The 21,488-nt window shown below is 38.4% G+C and overlaps 1 protein-coding gene across 1 annotated transcript in view; it reads left to right on the top strand.

Annotated features, from left to right (window-relative positions):
• PARD3 (par-3 family cell polarity regulator) overlaps window positions 1-21,488 on the top strand; it is a 444,448-nt gene that overhangs the window by 243,279 nt on the left and 179,681 nt on the right. The window contains 3 exon segments of the mRNA XM_040060657.1: window positions 8,703-8,842; window positions 10,330-10,458; window positions 14,303-14,341. Coding sequence (XP_039916591.1) covers window positions 8,703-8,842; window positions 10,330-10,458; window positions 14,303-14,341 — 308 coding nt within the window.

Here is a 21,488-nt window from a genome sequence, read left to right as displayed (position 1 = left end):
AAAGAATACTCGGCCAGAAGTGGAAATAAACATTTCATATAATTTATAAACCACCAACAAATAAATATATCATTTGGGACCACAATATTTTTGTGTCCCAAACAAATAGGGTATTATAACTCCTCATAAGATGCAAGAATATCATCTTGGTGTGTCGTGGATTTTTGACTGTGGTGCTATATGTTTGGTCATCTTGCACTGGATACTGTTTCAGAAATACTCCCCCCAAGGCTATAACATAATTTATCCTTGCTGGCACTAATATCTTAGGCGGGCTTGGAGTAGAGAAGATGCCTTCTACTTGTTGATGAAAAGTGATCTCTAAGATACTTTCACATTTAGTTCACACCAGAGGAGTTTGATGGCTCTTACAGTAGTAAGAACTTTGAAATATATTTAGAGTCTATTTCAGAAGTTTAAAGGGTATATTTGTTTCTAACAGTTAGCTTATTTGAGAATACTCCTTATGGTGGAATGGCACCTAGCTCAGGTTATAGATAAAGGTAGAAACTGTGTTTTATGCTTGGTAAAAATAAAGAAAAATGTGCATAAGGAAAGATGCCTTTTTATCATTGCTCTTTGATTTGTTAATACCCACTGTAGAAAGAATCATGCTCTCCCATTTTGACTTACATTTGGTCACTCTGAGAACATACATATGGAGCAACAATCACAGCAATATGTTGAGGATGCCCCCAGTATTTTGTTGTAAATATGAGTTCAACAGGGATGTTAATTGTTTTCTGTGATTATTTCTAAGATGTTGTAATAATACAGGCTTTATATATACTTAACAAATATTCTTAATTGTAGTTGACAGGCAGCACTTAGCATCATTACTTTAAAAACTGATTGTGGGGTGCATTAAGGCATGCGAGGTGTCATCTTGAAATTCAGTTTTCATTTAACCTGTACATTCTGATAATGGATGTAGTGTATGAGATTTGACTCTTTTTCAATACAGACAGACCTTCTTTATTACAGCTGTATTTTTATATATTACACAAGCTTTATGATATAGAATGACAATCTAGAATAACCCTACAGTATGTGCTTCTGTAATTATGATTTCTTAATATTTATTGCTGATTTGGCATTTTAAAATAACCTGAACTTTCATAGGATTTAGCTGTTTAATAAAGTCAGAAGAGAAGGTCAGTCATATGTTTTAGTCCATGCGGAATGTTTGTTGGTTCTTCTAAATGAAAATGGATATCTGTTTATCTTGCCTTAAAGGTCAAGGCCTGAACTTTTAGCATATAGATGTAGGGGTTATTGCTGATATTCTAATGCCATTAAGGCTGTAAAGCAGTCTAGCTTAATAGCTCACACAAAATAAGATAATGCAAGACATGACAGTGAGCCTATGTTTATATACATTTTGGTGTGAACTGACACACAGTAAGTATAAATAAATAAAAACAGTTCTTTGCAGCTAATGAATAAAGAAAATAAGACCACTGATACAACACCCAGAGTGTTAGGACAAACTTTGACCCCATATGCACCAGGACACTCCCAGAGTGTTCCTTCTTTGGCTGTAAGTGTTTGAGCCAATGCAACTGAGAGGAATTTAGTCCAACACTTATAAATAATAAATAACCAATTATACAGCAAATGACTGTAAGGCTCAGTCTTTGAGCACTTAGTAACTCACAGCATTTAGCCTGATACTCACTAAAGCATTCAAAAGACTGTTTTTCCACTGGATATTGTGCTCAGATTTCATATCTACTGCCTTTGATATTGCTGTACTAAGACAAGCCTGAAGTACTCAGTCTGGAAATTAGCTTAATCTTATTCGATTGCCCTTCAGTATAATGCTCATTGCATCATATGATTTCTATCTATAACTACATGTTTGTATAGCTAAATTAAATATAAAATTCTGGAAGCAAAATGTCAGCACTGAGCTCATGTTTCTTAAGTTGGTCCTAGTTCCGCCAAATATTTTGCTAATTTTTTGTCTGAAGTATTCAGCGCATCGGGACTTGAGTCCCCATCTCCCCACTTCCAGAGGGTGACTTAGCCACCGACCGTGCGAGTTGTGATTATCTCTTCCTTTTTGGCCTCTCTCTTGCAAAACAAGAAAAAGAAAGGGAAAGAAATGAATGACGGAACTGTCAGGAAAGCTGAAGCAGTTACCAGGTCCATCACAACCAGGACATAGCAGCTCTCTTCTAGAAAATGTGTCAAAGGAGGCACCTCTGCACAGTGCAGGAGAGAAAAAGGGTTAAATTGTAGATGTGAGCAGGATTATGAGACTTTGCTCATCAGTTTCTTGTGTTCCTGTTTGGCTTGCTGGCCTTGCTGAGGTTAATAATGCTACATCTTGCACACAGAGCTGATGTGAAACTCTGCAGGTCCCACCAGGGGACTGGGCATTCCATCCATGGCACAGTGACACTCAGCCCTGCTGCACCCGAGTTCCTTTCTGCAAGAACATAAGTTGCCATGGATAGTTTGGGAGTATGCTAATTTGAAATGGCATCCTATTTGCTCTGGTGTGGAGCACAGCCATGGAAAATTACTTGCTTTGCTTGGGTTCATATAGGAGAGTGTACAAGACAGAACCCTGAACTCGTCTGTAAGATATCCTGCATCATGTATCTGAAGTGTACAGATTTATATGCATTTTTCATTATACTCTCCTGTTTTCCCCACACAGTTTCTTGAGCCAGACTTTGAACTGACATTTAAAATTTTTGTTTAAAATTTCTTTTGAAGTGATATGTTCGCTTAAAATTCCTGTTCAGATGCAGAAAGTGTGTTTGTCACTTTTGATATGAAGCATGTAGATGCCTAAATTACTTCAGTGACCTTGAGAAATGAGATTCAAAGTGAAGCAAATAATTTTGAGCATTATTAGTCACTGAAGAAGCATAAACTGCATCAAGTTTCATCTTTCCATTTTTTAAAACCACTTCTGATCACCATTAGCAGGCTGCAGCATAAGGGGAAAAGAACATTTCTATTAGATTGATCAAAGATCTTCTTGAGTGGTCTGAGCTTTGCTTGGAGAAAAAAAATCACTCAACTACATAAAAACGGGCATGCAATTAGTCTTGATTGTGCATGTGGCTGCAGAAATTTTGTAGACAGCTGAGCAGTCAGCCTTCTAAGCAGTCATTTGCATGTACAGTAAGCCTGGCTACACATGCACAAACTTTGAAAATAAGGGGCTTAAACTAGGAGCAGTAAAATGGTCTTGGTTAGTTTAGTGATGCCACTTAATAAGAACGAATTCACTGTCAAATCTTACGTGAGGTTCAGTCCTTTAAAAAAACCCCCAAAACCTGGTTTCCAATGTGGAATGCTAGGATAATTAGCTCAGCAGTCATCCATCTGTATCTGGATCTCCAGAAAGAGTCTCCTGTGGAAAAAAAAGCAAAACAAACCAGGATGTTGAAGTCCTTGGAAGGACAGTGTCTGCGCTGACTACTGCTTAGTTTTATTATAATGTTATCTCTCTCCTTATTCTCCGTCCCAGTATAATCAACTACTTTCATTAAGTGACAGTGCTTTATTTTTTAATTTTTGTGCCCCACACTTTTTGTACCTGCAACCAATCTTGCTTATTGTTTCAGGAAAGGGAGAGTGTGTGTTCTTTGTCTTGCATGAAGAATCTACACTTTCCCCTATAACAATCCTTCATTCTCTCTGAGGACTGTTCACCCACATGAGTTTTCCTTGTTAAGGTTGCTCTGAAATGTTCTCTGCCTTTCTTGCATCAGTTTCTAGATATTTTCTACTGTTAGAGGAGTGAAATTTTCTGTGTTTCTTCTTGTTGTTTGTTTGTCTGTAGGTTTGTTGTTTTTTTTTTAATTTAGAGAGATTTGTATTGAACTCCCTGAGAACTCATACGCATTTTCTTAAATTAGACTTGAAGGAAGAGCATGATTTACTTTTAGCACTGCTTACAGAGCTGAAAGGCAAGACAAGAGAAGTATCCTAATAGCTGACAGTGTGGGTCCTTCAGTTATTCTTTGCTGGTCTTTGAACCAGCGTCCTTTTGAGAGGGATGAAAACACTGCAGAGGTGATCCTGGCTTTTTGTGTCGTATCCTGCCTGTATTTCTACCCAGGACCACATTTTGCTGCTAAGAATTTAGACCTGCAGGTGGTGCTGAATGAAGAATGAACAACTTTTTGTAAAGGATAGCCTTAGAAAGACAGAAATGTTATGCCAGACACGTTCTGTTCACAATGAAGAAGGTAATCCCAGCACTAGCAAGAAATTAAACACTTCTCTCGGAGACAAGAGTCTAGTCACCTGTAGTAAAATTTAATAAAATTTTTAACATTCTGTCAGTTTATGATCAGACTGCTTCCAAATGAAATTATGCTGTTCGTTTTGAAAATATGTTTAATTAAATTACAGGAATGGATTTCCTCTCCCACTTACCTTAAAGCTACCAGAACTCTTTTTTTCCAGAACAGCAAGTGACACATAAAATCTGCCACTCTTCTGTTTGTACAAAATAGATATTTTACTGTTGTAACTGCCCTTTTTATTAATTTCAAACTACTTTTTCTTCAGCTCAGAGCTGTCTGGGCTCTTGAGGGTAATGAGACTTTAGAAGGCACGTTCAGCATCTCATTCAAGAAAAAAGGAGAACTCTAACTTGTCGAGAGAGCTGTTGATTTATCAAAGAAGCCTAAGAATTTGAATTACACAAATTAGTGGGTAATTTTTAAATGTTATTAACACTTGGTGTAATTTGATCATTGTCAGAGATGACATCTGCAGAAGGAAGACAATGTTTTTTACCCTTTCAAAATTTTACTCTTTTTAAAATCTAGAAGAGATTAAGGTGAACATAGCTCAAAAAAATCTAAACATTGCAAAGTAAACCCCCTAGCTTTGTGTAGGATGACTCCTGTGTTTTCTAAAATATGGAAATTTCTTCTGTTTTCTATTCATTGTGGTTCTGCCTGTACGTGTGTCCAGTCTCTCCTGTATTACTAGCATAAATCAGAGAAGCCTACAATATGTTTGCACAGTTCACTCATTATAATAATGCAGTTTTACACCCTAAGAACTGAAAACATTTTAGCAGCTGGAAGATATTAAGATCTTATATGTATTTCTATCAACAGGAGAATGGAAATGAATGGAGTGGAGAGAACTAAATCAAGTTATGTGTATAAAAAAGAAAAAAAACTAAAATCAATTCAGTCACAGAAGTCATTTTTGTCCTCAGTTGGATGTATCCATTTATTTTCTAGTGTTGTGAATATCTAATTTATATATAATAAGCATAGTAGTTTATTAAGCCATATCATCCAGTGAAGAGCAGCTATGGAGCATGAATAGCCAACTGAAGCAGAGAAATGGTAAAAGGAAAATTACACCCAAAAGCTGCCTCATGCAAAGCTGCACACAGCAGCACAGTAAAGCACAGCCCAGTTGAGGCCCCTTCTTCCTACAGAAACAAGTAATTAGAATTTTCTTCTGCTAATATCTCGGCTCAGTGTGGATTTGTGATGTTCTGCAGGCTTTGGTAAAGACTTTCTGGAGATTTGACAGCAGAAAATGCCACAGTCCAAATTTATATCCTGTGTGCATTTGTAATGTGAACATTTCAACTTCTGTTTTTTCCATGGGGGTTTGAAGTGCTGTGTGTGAACCAGACAGCTGTAATGATGCTGTAATCAGGCAATAGGGATTAAGCTTATTAATAATGAAATATTGTCCTGGGAGTGCACTCGTGTTCTGATATTACTTTAGAAATTTTAGCAGACAAAACCTGCACTCAAAAGAGAAGTATTCAATGCTGATCCTTATAATAAGAAAAAGATAAATTCCATAAAAAGCTGAGATGTGACTTAAAAAAAACCTTATTCAGATCATCTTCACATATTGCAGGGAATTAAAGAGCTCTATAAATGTTTGAAGCATCATTAAAATTGGGAGGTCTCCTAAGTAAAATATGGATGTTACAAGATCTAGTATATATTTTTTTATCTCTATGTAACAGCACAGATAAATATTATATTTGCCTGAAAGTGGATGAAGACTTTCCAATTCAAATGTCAGTTGTCTTGAATGCTGCAGAAGGAAGGGAAGTTGTCCCAAAATAATTAGCATAGAGGAACTGATCCATGTTTCTTGAACACTAAGATCTACATGCCCTTACTGTGTTTCGAGGAGCACTTAGTTATGTTCAAGATGAAGATTTTAAAAGCTTGTGCCACTCCCAGTCCTGTCACCTGTGTCAGTTTACTTCTTACCATGATTTCTGTCTTGATAATAAAATATATTGTGCTAAATTTTAATCAAATGCAATTGTGCAGATTTCAGAAATCTCTATGTTGAATACTGGTTGCTATATTTGACTCCTGCTTTCTTTTCATGTGTGAATATTAATCTGCTCTCTAGGAAAGCAGGTCTAGCAATTAAACATGGGCAACAGAAATTCATTAATTTATAGAAATTAAGTAACATTGTGGTGACTTGACCTTGGATGGACACGAGGTACCCACCTAGCATCTCTCACTCATCATCCTCAGCTGGACAAGGGCAGTAAAACACAGCAAAAAGCTTGGGGGTTGAGATAAGACCAGGGAGAGATCACTCACCAATTACTGTCATGGGTGAAACTTGAGGGAAAATTAATTTAATTTACTGACAATCAAATCAGAGTAGAGTAACGAGAAATAAAACAAATCTTAAAACATGTTCCCCTGACCCCTCCCTTCCTCCTGGACTCATCTTTACTCATGAATTCTCTTCTACCTCCTCCTCCCAGCAGTGCACAGGGATGGGGAACGGGAGCTGCGGTCAGTTCATTACATGTTGTCTCTGCCACTCCTTTCTCCTCAGAGGGAGGACTCCTCACAATTTTGTGTTGCTCCAGAGTGGGGTCCTTCCTATGGGAGGCAGTCCTTCTCTGGCATCTCCAGGGTGAACCTTACCCACAGGCTGCATGCAGGTCTCCAAGAGCTGTTTCAGTGTGGGTCCCTTCCAAGGGGTCAGTCCTTCAGGAATGGGCTGCTCCAGCATCCAACAGGGTCACAGGTCCCACCAGCAGACCTGCTCCAGCATGGGCTCCTCTCCATGGGGCCACGGGTCCCTGCCAGGAGCTTTCTCCAGTGCAGGTTTCCCATAGGGAACAGCCTCCTTTGGGCATCTCCCTGCTCTGGTGTGGGGTTCTCCAGAGGCTGCAGATGGATCTCTGCTCCACCATGGACCTGCATGGACTGCAGGGTGACAGCTGCCTCTCCATCATCTTCTCTAAGGCTGCAGGGAAATCGCTGCCCCAGCACCTGAAGCGCCTCTTGCCTTTCCTTCTGCACTGACCTTGGAATCTGCAGAGCTGTCTTGCTCACTCATCTCTCTGGCTGCTGTTGCACAGTTGCGATTTTTTTCCTTCTTAAATGCACTAACACCTCAATCTTTAGTAGTCGTGTGTCTTTCACACAGTTTGTGTTAAGCTTCCCAGGGCTTGTAGCTGGCGACTGTTTCGTAGAGGTGTGGTTCCTGTCCCGGTGACATTTGACAGAGGTGTGTGCCGTATAGCGTTTGGGGACCTGCCTGGTCTTGCTGAGCCCTGAGGGCAGGACTGTTGCCATTGCAGGTCAGCTGAAACGTAGGCTGGGCCTGTGTATGCCTGGCAAGGCAGCTGGAGCTGTAGACGTGCCTTGACAACCTCCGAGAAGTTTCAGCTGCGAGCTGGAGGTGCTGACACCGTGTTGGGACGCTCTCCACTGGACGGCCAGCTATTTTCACGCCGCGTTGTGTCCCCAGTAGACTTGATGTGTGGTGTTGAGGGGGGGAGTGGCAGGTTTTTGTGGAGTTTCAGGGGTTGTTGGCAACATTGGATAGATTGTATCTAAGAGGATCACAAACGAGTAGGAACGGCTTCTGTTTGTGCTCAGCTCCTGAATCCGGGAGCTGATGATACACTTAATTTCTCTGAAATACAGACAAGTCTTATTTGCTGTGTTGACTGGACTCCCGCTCCGGATTTCTACAGGTCATTTTAAGTGCCTCTGTTTTGCTTCAGTCTGTCTTGGCCAAGTGTAGTCAGTCACCTGGATGTACAGCAGGACCTCAGAAGTGTCAGCCTGAGTTTGCTCCCTGCCTGCATGACGGACAGTGGGGTGCAACCCGGTGAGAGCTGAGGTGCAGCCAGGGGAAAGAGGAGCTGTTGACTAAAAACAGCCTGAGGTCCCCAGGACAGGAGAAATGAGACCACTGAGCGCCAGTACTGTCGCCTGCCAGTGTCCACAAGTGAAACACACCGCCAGGGTCCCCAAGAGAGCTGACAGAGCCCCAAACCCACCAGCATGGGCTGACGGTCGCCGACGAAAGAGCTGGAAAAGAGAAAAAAAGGATCATTGATGAGATCCAGATTGACAAGGGGGAAGACAGTGATAGGATATCAGATATGCTTTGTTCTGATTCCTTGTCACTCAGCTCATCTGAAATAGAAAGTTGGAAATATGGCAATGACTTGGAAGTCATCAGAACAGCAAGTTACAGGGAGTGCCTGCTGAGCCACCTGTGCCCAGACTCAGTGCTTCAGCTACAGTTTTCTTGTAGATCTTTTGCTTTCTTTTTTTGTCATAAAGTAATTCTTGCATCTTATATGTATTTTCATTGATTGTATCACTGAGGTATACATACTTTCTGCTTGGTAAAAATAATATGCAATATAAAATATTCATTTTAACTAGTAATGCGTATTCTTTATGCAGGTACAGAAGGCTTGGGATTTAGCATTACTTCAAGAGATGTCCCAATTGGTGGCTCTGCTCCAATTTATGTGAAAAACATCCTTCCGAGAGGCGCAGCTATTCAAGATGGGAGATTAAAAGCTGGAGACCGATTAATTGAGGTGAGGAAATATTACATGTTCCTTGTCTGTGTTTTGGCATGAGCCCACACGCCATATCACTTTCAGAAGCTTATAGTATTTTATGTTACAGGAGAATTTTCCCCTCTTTTTCCTTTTTTTGGCTTTATTTTTTTAGGTAAGAGATCAAGTTGCTGGGCATTTTCAGTACATAATTGTTTGAAGAGCTGGACCCAGACATACTACAAAAACTTAAGTTTACATGCCCGAATGTGAATATAGTGTCATAGTCATAGTTGCTGTTTAGGAGTGTATTGAAGCAAAGTGATTGTTACTTAGTAAGTAGAATTAAATCAGCATGGATTGACAGACCAGAAATTATTGAAGATGTTGCCAAGAACGGGAGGAAATACCCTGAAAAGGTTTAGTGAATTAACTGAAAGAAATGTAAGAGGAGGGGAGTCCTACAGAGAATCAAGGCCACTTCCCTCCTGAAGTAAGGATGTCCTTAAGGGATCTAAATTTCTCTTAGGTGCACCGCAGAGATCTTTCTGCAAATCTAGCTGGAGTGGTAGAAGATGTTACCACCCACAGCTCTTCATTACTGTCCCTAAGCCAAATGACACCGGAGCTGCAGCTGAGTCTGTAACTGCCTCTCAGTGTTCTAACTTCACTTTACTGCAAAATTGGCCAAGTCAGCTTGAATTGTTGCTAGCCCCCTATAATTACTGTAATTCAAGGTAACCCAGATGACTTGGGCAGAAGGGGACTGAGAAGCATTTAAGATGATGGCTATGGCATCTCAACTGTGTGAGCTGTGCTCTCTTACCAGGGGAAGGAAAAAGATGGTTTACTGACTTCTGAGCCCCATGCTCCCTTGCTTAACACCGTTAGTTGATTTGCCTTCATTTCCAAGATGTTTCTGAACAGGCAAGCCTGAGATTATTTAGTCTGGCTTCTCCCTTACTGAAGTTAGCTCATACAGTGTGAGATTCTGCATGTATTCCATACGTGCCTGCTCAGTGGCATGTGGAGGTAAAAGGGTTGGACTGCTGAACAGGGGCAAGAGTAGCAACCCCAAGGTTATATGGGGAAAGAATTACCTTCTGCTTTTGTCAAAATTCATTGTGCTAAATATATTTGGAAGGTATGTATAACACCAAGACACATGGAAACAGGACCAGTTTGAGATCATACCTTGATTTTATGAAAGATATTTATGCAGATGCTCTTGTAAGAAATACTGGTAAATGGGATTTGTTTGCTTTAGAGTATAGTGGACTATACCATTGCTGCTGAAAAGGAGGGAAGTATAAATGTCTGGCTTGTTATTTGTATTAGTATGGGAAGGATGACCATTTAATTACTTCTAGTAAATGAAATCTGTAATGTGAGCTAATAAGCAGATTGCTCCAGTGAGAGTTTTTTCATACTGTCCCATATGATTCACCTGAGTTTTTTGCTATAAGTGTCTGCTGGTTTCCCTGGTTTTGGAGTCTTACTGATGTCTAACATTTCCTTTGTTACAGGTAAATGGAGTTGATTTAACAGGCAAAACTCAAGAAGAAGTTGTGTCCTTGCTGCGAAGCACCAAGATGGGAGGAACTGTTGCCCTTTTGATTTTTCGACAGGAAGAAACATTCCATCCAAGGGAACTGGTGCGTAAAATAGAGAGCAGCTAAGAGATTTAGATGAGTAGAGCAAATGATTTGATCTTGTCTCCTGTTAGTAAACGTGCGTGGCCAACACTGAATACGTGAAAAAGAAAAAAAAAAGCTATTTTGCTTTATTTAGAAGGTTTTACATGCGTGTTTTCTATTTTCTTCAAGATCTGCTATTAGAATTAAGTATTTGTTGATAATGTATAAGTGAGAGCTTTATTTTGAGTGAAAATGTTTATTATAGGAGAAGCTACTGCATAGACTTTATTTGGATGCATGCAGACAAGTAGATTATTTCATATCTTTCATAAGGAAAAATCTACGTTTGAAAGACTGCCATTTGTCCCACTACCTGCTCACTAATATGTTCTCAAACATATAATATTATGCCAAAATAGGATATGTAAATACTTTTCTATCAAAAAGTGGAAAATATAAGAAGTATAGCCTTTTTTGAATATAAATGCAATCTCTGTGGAATGGAAACCCTGCAGTTATTAATTTAGCAGGGCAATTCAGAAGATGTTTCTAAGGAATTTACATTAAATAGGAATGAAATTTATGTTTCATACTGTACCTGATCCACTTGCATAGTGTATATTGATATTTCTCAGATAATTATTCAAGATAACTTTTGTTATGAAAAGGTAGACTCTGAATGGTAGCAGTTTTACTTTGTTCTGTACTCAATTAAACTGCTGAAGTAATTTATTATTTGTATTATTGTAGCTATATACAACTCTAAAACAACTTACTTGGCTGCATTATTGTGAGACGATAGACAAAGTATGATGAATTAATAACTTCATTTTTCTATTGGATTTGTGTTATTTTGAATGCAAATAAAATGAATTTTTGTTTGGCCATTTGAAGATATTAAACATTAGCCTTTTACTTTTCAAAACTACTATTAAACCTAAGAAGTCAAAGTGGCAGGGAAGGTTGCAAATGAACCAACTTTTACCTTAAAATTCTTGGAACATGCCTTCAAGTGCTGAAGTGAAAGCTGTCATAAAGTGAAGAGAAATAAAAATTTGAAATCCTATTACACCCTACCTTATCACTGTAACAGTGAAAGCAATCTGTTTATAAAAGTTCCTGTGGTATAATTTTCATGGCATTGCTATCTTTCATAAAGGTGAATGAAAATGCTTTTGGAGATTTCTAAATAAACTTAGAAAATGTCTTAATTTTGTGTATATTATTTCTGCGGTAAAATGAGGACATTTTAATGCATTATTTGACACGAGATTTTGTTTAAATAATTGTAAACAAATATATGGTGTAAGTAATGCAGAGATTTAATAGCAATACATTATCTAGTTTTAAAATTACAGCAAGTCAGGCTCTTTGAAGGAGTTCAAGCTCAGCAGCCTCCGTGCTGTGGCTCAGGCAATGCTCTCTCAACTGCTTTGGCAAAGTCCAGCGTAGGGAGGCCAGAGCTTGCTGTGGCTGTGTCAGGCAGCAGGTGTCAGGTGGGCTTTGCACTGGGTGGTGAGATCAGATCTGAGCTGGTGTGTTTCTCTGAAGCTCCAGTTGAACAAATGGTGTTGTGAGGATCTGACAGTACATGTGTGTGATGATCCTCTGTTGCATAAGGATTTGTTTGTTTGCGTTCTGACATGAAGAACTCTTAGGTATGCACTGCTGACTGCTGTCAGAGAGCAGGAGCAGAATTGCTGGGGAGGGTGTTGAACTAAAAGTCATCATAAAGGCTGTTCTTTCTTCTCTGGTAAGAAATAATCCTTAAAAAAAGGTAAAGCAAGTCTTTTCAACCAGCTCCTGTCACTGGTTTTTACTGGCTTTTGGAAAAACAAACCCAAACAAAACAAATAAAAACCGCAACCAACCAACCAACTAACCAACCAAAAATGCCAAGAAAAAAAAGAAAATTAATATTGAAGTAGGGAGGGGAATGACCTGAAATCATGTCCTTTCATCTTTTTCACATGCAGACCTTCTCTGGCCACTTGGGAACAATTCATAATTACATGCTTCTCCTATTTCTCTCATATTTTTACATTTGGATGCTTTAAAATATTAACCGAATGTGATGTGTCTCAAAAATCATATGTAGAAAATCATGTTATTTGATGTTATCCATCTTATTAAGGGCAGAACTTGCTGTTGCTCACTGAGAACACTCAATATTAAAACCATTTTATATCTGCCAATGTTTGTATAGATAGTAATCTAAATAAAACAGGTGTTTAGATTTTATTTTTTATGTTTTGAGTAATGTTTTTGAAAAAAAATTAAACATCTTTGAGTTTCCTTTTAAGTAAAAGGAAGATATTAAATTCCAGTAAAGTTAAGGACTTTAACATTGCTCTTATTATCTGTAAGGGGCTTCTGAAAATGTGTAATTGTAGCTAAAACTTATGGGATTGTTAAACTGAGCCCATTTAGGTTGGTATGGGACCTCTGAAGCTTGTGTGGGTCAGGTCAGGTATGTGTGTGTGATGATCCAGTGCAGCAGAGCATGATAAAAGTGAGGAGAATGTGGCAGCAGGGAATAAAATCAAGTTGGCAGAAGTCTCCTTTTCTAATTAGTGAGATCTGGAAGAGTGACCATGTTTCTCCAGAATACTGGGCATTTTATTCCTTCCACGGTTATCTAATGCCAGATAGTGCTTGTCCACACTGATGTGTGCTAGAGACACATTATCTCTTAAAGCTTCCCTCCCTGCCCCCTCTCTTTACAAAAGGGCTGAGGATTACTCTGGTTAAGTAGAGCTCCTGGAGCACTGTGGTTATCTCACATGTGAAGCATTTGCTTAGAGCTGCTACTGATTGTGGGAAGACTCTAAAGGATTGACTTAGGTTATTTTGCTTTTGAGCTGTATTCTCAGTACCAGCAGATATTGGCTGGCAGCATTAGTCTCCAGTACCCTAAGAATTAATGTGCCCATTGGTACATGTGGGACCTTTATGTTTTCCTTCTAGTTGTCTTCATTGTTTTTCTTACTCATTGTTTGCTTCAGGTTGAAGCTTACTGGATGTCGGTGTTACTGCTTTGCCACTGTATTTTTGTGCTTTATCATTTGATCCTCCTGCAAAACAGCCTGAAGCAAAAATGTCCAGTAAACCCTAGCGTTTCATTAGGGCCCAGCAGAATGGAAAGAAATAGCTGGTTACCCCAAAAGTGATCAGCCAACCAGCACCGAGGTGTCTCCTGAGCTCTCAGATGGGTTTTAAGATAGGTGGGTGTGGGTTTGGAAGAGGCAAAGTTCCTTATGTGTGTTTCCAGAATTGGTTGTGGGATGCATTTTCCAGCCTTATGTGCCCTGAGACACAGGTGAGGAATGCAAAGTACTGGAGGGTCCCATCTCTGGAGAACTGAATGCCTCCTCTCCTGTGGTATGCAGAGATGCAGTTCCAGTTCATCTAAACATGCTCAAAAGGGGCTAAAATGAGAGTGGATTTTTTTAAAAAATAGATACTCATTTAAAATATTTGGAAAGATTCATCTGGACTGCTGATGTCATTCTCTGAAAACTTCAAAGTAGAAGGGAAAAGCCAGGGGGACACTTCCCTGAATGAGGACGTTCCATCAGCCAGAAAATGGTGCAGGCAGCTGTGGTTCTTCCTCGGCCAGCTAGTCACCACCCTCATACCCAGGTAGAGTCAGGTGCATTTGCCATAAGGACCCTGGAATTATTTCTGTTCACTCCTCATGTAGTGGTTGTTTAGACAAATTTCAATCAGGGGTGTGATGAACACCCTTAATTTTTTATTACCACTTCACATCAGAATTAGAGATCTCTGTTTATCCCCTTGCTGTTAGATAGTACATGTCGTATGTAGTTGTGTTCTTATTTATTTTTTTTACTTCCTTTAGAATGCAGAACAAAGCCAGTCACAAATTCCAAAGGAAACGGTAAGAGCTTTGTCTTTTCCATACTGGAAGACTCCCAAATGTTTTGAAATTGATATGGCACATCTCCATCAAAGTTTTACTGATCTTCTTTCACCTTATATACTGTAGATGGCTCTCTGTAGCTTTACATTTTAAATGCATTTTTAAATGTAATTTCAAATACTGATTGAAAATTATACACAATTCTCTTACTATGTATGTTCAAGTGCTATTTGAAATTACATCTTTTATATACAGCCAAAGGCCTAAAGTTAAATGGTAAGAGTAGACTTTAGCTTGAGTTACAGTTGAAGCTAATGTTTAAATCATGATTATATGACAGGAATCTGAGATACAAACACAGAAATTAGTCAACTAGGATTTAAATCTTATTTGCATCCTCGGAGCAAACCATTGTTAGTTATGTTTAAGAAACTACATGGAAGTAGTATTAAGTTTAACCTGTTCCAGGCTGCAGCAGGTCTGTATGTGGTATTCCAGTGAAGCTCTAGATTGAGGTTGTGTAATGTTAATATATCTTACTTTAGAAAGTGGAACATGATCAGTCCAATATATAATATACTAATACATCTAAAAAGTTTATCTAAAATAAAAGGTGTATTTTATGAAATACAGAGAATATAGCAATAATATATAACCTTAAACATATACTGGATCTTAGTTAAAAACATACTTCAAGAAACACCATTCAGTTAGGTACCTATTTAAAAAATAAATAATAAAATATATTGTGGAGAAATTGAGAAGATTCATGTTTGGATTTGAAATGAGTTAGGCTGCTGAAAAACAAAAAGAGCTTGTCTACATAATTCAGAATGTCTTACCAGCAATGGCAAGATGGTGTCTGAAATAAAAAGAAAGTCAGGATGAGGTAAAGATATGTAAGAGCCGACTCAGTTGAGGTAATGTTGGTTGATACTATCAATTTTTCAGGGCAATGGAATATAACTGTAAAAATGGGAATTTGGGTTAAATGTTGGCGATATTCACTTCTTCCAGCTTTTAGTGTCCTTCTCTCTGAGAGTCATCTACTGAAGGGCTCTGCAGAACTGTGGGTGTATCATTGTTTCAGACATGCCTTGCTGTATCTCTTCACTGCACCTCATTAGAGGATGGATGTTTTTTTCTTGATAGTTTCCTGCCACGTACTGCTGATATGTAAGCAGATCAAAGATCAAAGCCCAGGATAGTGTTTCTGTCTGTAATCGAATTCCATTGGGAATAATTTGTGGGTGCAGCCTTTTAAAAGTATCCTAGTTTTAGGAGTTGAAATTCCAACCCGAAACTCATTAAGATAAAGCAGATTGCCTACAAGGTATTTATAGAAATCAGTTGCTCATCTGTTGCAAAGTTAATGTTTTGTAGCAAATTCCGTGGTGAAAACCCTTCTTTGGCATTCTTGGAACCAACACCCTATAACTTCATCTAAGGAAAGAGCAAAACCAAATAGGTATCTCCCATTTGTTCTCTTCAGATGCAGGGTAAAAAATGCTTGTTAATCAGGAGATTATGCAGGAGGGACAGGGAGTGTATGAGCAGCTAGGGATTTCTAAAAAAAAAGAAAACCAGCTAGAAAGGCCTAGCAAGCCTTGAAAATACAGAAGTGAATTGGAAAACCTATGAAGACTGAGTAACATATGGTTACTGAGAGAATGAAACTAGAAAACTGATCAACACAAAAAATTTGCCTAATGTCTTGGGTTTTTCATTCATTATGCGTTGGGATTTTTTGTTATTTATTTAAAGGCTTGGAACAACAGTGATTGATAGTAGGACCACTAGGTCTCTTTATATTTACTGACACCACTATGTGAATAAAAGAAGGGACTAAATGTGAAAGGTTTTGGTGGGTATTTTTAATGCACGATGCTTTTGCATAGCTCTTTTTCCAATCTACTTAGCTTTGGATAAGTGTGATACTTCAATTTTACAGAACTTAATTTTCCTGAGCTGCACATTAATAATAGAGTCACACCTTCTTTATTATTATTTTTGAAAGTATTTCTCATTGCTTTCCTTTGTTCTCCTTGGTTCTGCCTCAATTCCTATTTATTTCTTCTCTTTATACTTTTCAGGTGTTTGAGATTTCTAATCTCACAATTTCTATTTCTGTGTCAGCTCTGATCTTTGTGCTGTTAGCAGTGAGGTTTTAGTCTCCAAGTGTCAAGAACTTGATAGTAGAAAGCAAAGCAAAAAAAACCCAACAAACCAACAAAAGAGCATGATGAAGGCAGTGAAGCTACAGAAATAAGAGAGGTGGAATGCGAGTCTGTATTTCATTTAAAGGCAAAATGGTTGTGGGGTTTTTTTTGTTGTTGTTATGTCTTTGTGGAGTAATAGAAGGAAAATGCACCTTTGAAATTAAAAGAAAAAAGAAATAAATTCCCTTGAAAGTAGAAGGTCTGAAATAAAATCACAAAATATCAAGCCTAACTTACCATTCTTTACTCAGGGGTTACCTTCATGTAGCTTACTTTGAAATGGTTTGCATGGATAGTCATCATAGAGGTAATAAAAGAAAACCTTGAAGGTAATTTTTTCCTAATTTGTGGCCTGAAATCCTTGACAGAGTTATTCATTACAAACCATATAAGAAAGCATATGAATTCAGGTTTTTTATGCACTATCACAGAATACAGATTCTCGATCTTACACTTCTGTATGAGAAGATTTTGTAATTTGATAGGCTCACACAATTTAAGCTCTGCTCTCCGGTTTCACATAAGAAATGCAAATTGCTGGTGCAGCTTCAGCTTCTATCCAGTAACTTTGCCCTGCTGAAAACAGGACTGGTGTCTTTACCTTCTGCTTTGCTTATGAACAGAGCCATTGCTCTGTTTCCTCATGAAACAAGGAAATCTCCTGTATCTTGGTCAAAAGCTTGTTTCACCCAGCCACGAGTTTGTGCCATTTGTGTAGCTGATGACAGCATGGAACAGATACACCTATTGCTAAACAGGATGATTATTTGGAACGTAGGAGATTGACTGTAATATGAAATAATAGTAATTTATCATTATTATATTTCTGTTTCTAAGCATAATTATCTTAATCCTGTTATAGTGCATTGAAATGAACAGTTAATTATGCTATGTAAAACATCTGCCAATTAATTTTTCGTCATACTCTTTGAACGTTGATAGTGTTTCTGTAATACTTTGCTTTTACAATTGTTGTTCACTGTTTGTTTTCTGAATTCAGAACCAGCAAGTTAACTTTCATGTAAGCATAATGCTAGAAAAATAATAATTATTGTATGAGTAGGTATTTTCTAAGGAGTGTTGTCTATTGATAAGAAGAGATTCAGAATCAGAATTAGAATTCAGGATTTCATTTCATGACTGTTGCACTCAGCAGCATGGAAAAGCTTCAGTTTTCTGTTCTCATTTGTTTTTCTGTCAAATTGCTGTAAGTGAGCAGAATGTTATGGATTTAAGTGAGTGCAGGATTCGTAACAGTGACATAACAGGAGTGGTCAGTGTGTTGGAACAATATATAAATGATTAGCAGTGCTGATAGAAATGGCAAATGGGTTGCTTTTTTTTCTGAACTCAAACATTTGTTATTCCAGTTATTATCTAAATTTCATTTTGATCGCTGTGTTTTTTCAGATCCAATTGCTGTTCTTGCCATATTCTTCTGTGTGTGATTCTGAGTAAATTAGCTAGCTACCCTTTTTATGCAAGAATTCATTGCCTGTAGGAATGATGACCAGTGATACTGGTCAGAGCCATTTTGTAAGAACTAATAGTTGCTCTTGTACGCTTTTTGTTCAGAAGTTTTCATATTGTGAGTATGAGAGGCAAATACTAGGCAAGTGCCTAGAAATACATGATTTGTATTGATTATTGGATAGAAAATTCATGTGGAAAAAAAGCACAGTCAGTGTTGAGCTTTAAGTGGAGGTATTCTGAGTGCATGTGTTTATATTCCTTCAAGATACCTAGTCACTGGGGATGCATCCATAGATATTTTTTAAAAGCTGTAATAAGTTCCCACCACTTCCTATTTAGCAGCTATATAGAACTTCAGCTTGGTGATCCAGATGTCTAAACAGTGAGCCAAGCTCACAGATGGACTAATGTCAGACTGTGTCACGGGCAGTGCTGTTATCAATAGGTACAGGATGATTTTATTGAGAGAGGATATCTGACTGATGCTGTTATTTCTTCCATGGTGCTTAGGAATGCTGCAGAGATATTTTTGTACCTTTTTATCTTACAATGGTGTGAGGCACAAGGGTGATTACAATGTTTTAAAAGCATTTTTAGTGCAATTTTGAGTGGCTTAAGCTAATAATTTTAATAAAGTTTTGACATAAGAAACAGATCACTGCCCATGTGAAAGAAGTAGGTAGTGAAAGTGTGATTCCTGCAAGGCACTGTTGTGGTTTCAATCTTTTACCATAGGAGATACTCTAGTATTAAATAGCATGATCTAGCACATTTATGGCTGGAGATAAGACATTAATTCCTAGTGAATAATTAATACAACAGTGAAGTAGCTGTGATCATGAATGCTTTTTGACTAATCTGAATTTCCTGGAACATTCAGTGATAAGCCACATAAACTTGCACATAATGCAGTGGTTAGAACTGACCCTCAGGCTCAGTTTTGACTGATAGCAGCTAGCGATTTACCTGGATGTGGCATGGCACATTTAAACTGTCTTTGTGCAGCTGTGGCTGCTTTCTGAACACTAGCAATTGAAGACATTTGTTGAAAAATTCCCAGTTTCATGGAAGACAACATGCACGTCCCCCTAGTGTGGCAGGGTAGCATTAGTGCCACCATTGCAGAGTCATCCAGAAGCCATACCCGCGTGTACAAACTTTTTGATTTGGTGCAAACCTTGTTTTACTGCATCATTGCCTTTAGACTCTTGGTGTTGATTCTCCCTTGCTATTAAATGCAGAGAAAATAGTGAGATGAAATGGTTTGCCATGGTTGCCTGAAAGCTGGCAGCAGAAGTAGGAGTGAGATACAGATCCCTCTGAGGCGCTCCATACTGGTATTACTTTATGGGGAATGTGTTTCTTGCCATGGATTTCTACAAAGGCATTATTGCTCTTTCAACTTGTTTTTTCTGTCTGTCTTTTCCAGACACTACCTCTCTCTTTAGTCTTTCAGGTCTTTTAAATCCAATAGGCCAGTGAGAGAAATATAAGGATTTTTAGGGAGCTCTGTTGTTAGTGTGTTGGGCATTGAAGTTTTTCTTGAAGAAGGGATAGTGCAGAGAGCTTTAGCTTTATAGGCTTCTTTGCCAGAACAGCCACCTGTGTACATAATCCCTTGGTTTTCACTTCTCTAGGATAAGCAAAATGTAAAGAAACAGGGTTAGCATTAAAATCACATGTTTTTGTTTCAGGACATACTGTAGGAACACAAAGTTTGAATAAGAGCAGCAGTTTTGAACACTGTATGTTGGCCTGAATAAAGTACAGTCATTATGGTACCTGCAACAGACTAGTCCCTGTGAGAAGTTCTGAGATTAAGAACCAACAGAATGTAATTTTAATAGTCTGATCAGTTTTTGAAATAGAGAATCTTTTTCGATTAAACAAGTTTCTATGGCAGCCCAGATCAGAGTGTTGGCATTAGGGAGGGTAATGTAAGTATAGACAAGCAATGGACTTCTTGTAGAGAGAAGTAACAAACATGTGGATGTACTTAAAAATGGGATTTTGCAGAGCTTTGATTTCCATTCTAAATGAAAATCACATGCTAGAATTTTTGTGCTTTGGAAAAACATTTAATTTTTTCCTAAATCATATCACAATCCATCCAAACCTTTAAACTGAAGTTATTTTTGGATGTGGAACATATTTTTTGATATTAAATTAAATCCTTAAAATGGACATAACAGGAAATGCAGTGAGGCTATTTTACAGTACTTTCATGAACTAGCATTTTTGCCTATAAATACTTACCAAAGTTAATCCACATGTAATACACAAGACACTCCTCCTTGATAGGATTAAGATTAAAGCAGAGCACATTTCCCATAAAATCTCAGAATTTAGATCTAGTTTTTGATATTTAGCAGCTGCTGTTTGATTTGAACGAATGCAATCTTTGCCAGATGTGACATATTAACTTTGCTAATATGAATAATGAGTCTCTGTATATGAGCAAATAAGATTCATTAGTGTTTATCTAACATATGACAGATATTAAAATTCTTAGTCCAGGAAAAGCTAGAAAAAGAAAGCAAGCATAGGAATTCTGGTTGTTTAGTTGGCTTAAGCCCATTTTATAACCAGGTAAGTAGACACTGTTGGTCCTCAAAAACTACAGTGCAACACAACCATTGGATTGGGGAAAGGGAAGATAAATGGCTTTGTATTTCAGGCGAAAACTGAGTTGGAGTGTGTATTCCACTGCTAGATCAGTAGGCAGTGTTTTCTCTGCTGATTGGGTTGCTCTAGTTATATTTTTCTGGTGTGTGTGTATATATACATATAATGGTGTGTGGTATGTGTGCATGCATACACGTGTGCATTCAAGAGCTCTGTAGAAGTTTTCATGTACATGTATTCATATATGTAACTTGGAAGTGCAGGGTACCCTGCAAGGGTGGAGATGCAGAGCTTTGTTGATTGCTCTGTGAAAGGAAACAGGAGCACATTTTTGTATACATAGTCACAAAGTAATGTGCAGACAAGTTTCAGTGACTGAGTAACTGCTGAGAAGGCAGCAGGTCTAAGCTTGCAAGAGAATGAACTTGACTGGAGCGAGTGCTGCCAGATTTGTAGCAGCAGCGAGTCGCTTAGGAAACCTGTCCTAACTTGACTGCAAATTGCTTCCCCCGTTAGGTGGGAGGAAGGTATTCTTTGCTGTTCAGTTTCTGTTTTCACTCATCTCATGCTGCTTACTCACCAGCTGAACCCTGATGAGGTCCTGCAAAGTGAAGAAGTCCCAAGCAGTAGCGTGTGAAACACGAATCCTGCAGCCCATCCCGCTCTGCTCCCCACTGGTGCGGCCTCACCTTGAAAATCGTGTGAAGTTTTGGGCGCTGCAGGATAAGGAAGTTCTGAAGCTATTAGAGAGTGTCCAAAGGAGAGCAATAAGAATGGTGAAGGGCCTTGAGGGGAAGGTGTGAGGAGCAGCTGAGGTCACTTGGTCTGGTCAGCCTGGAGGAGACTGA

This window comes from Hirundo rustica, chromosome 1 (assembly GCF_015227805.2).
Source record: "Hirundo rustica isolate bHirRus1 chromosome 1, bHirRus1.pri.v3, whole genome shotgun sequence".
NCBI lineage: Eukaryota > Metazoa > Chordata > Aves > Passeriformes > Hirundinidae > Hirundo > Hirundo rustica.
The sequence above is the reverse complement of the archived record's forward strand: the minus strand, read 5'-3'. Positions and strand labels throughout refer to the sequence as shown.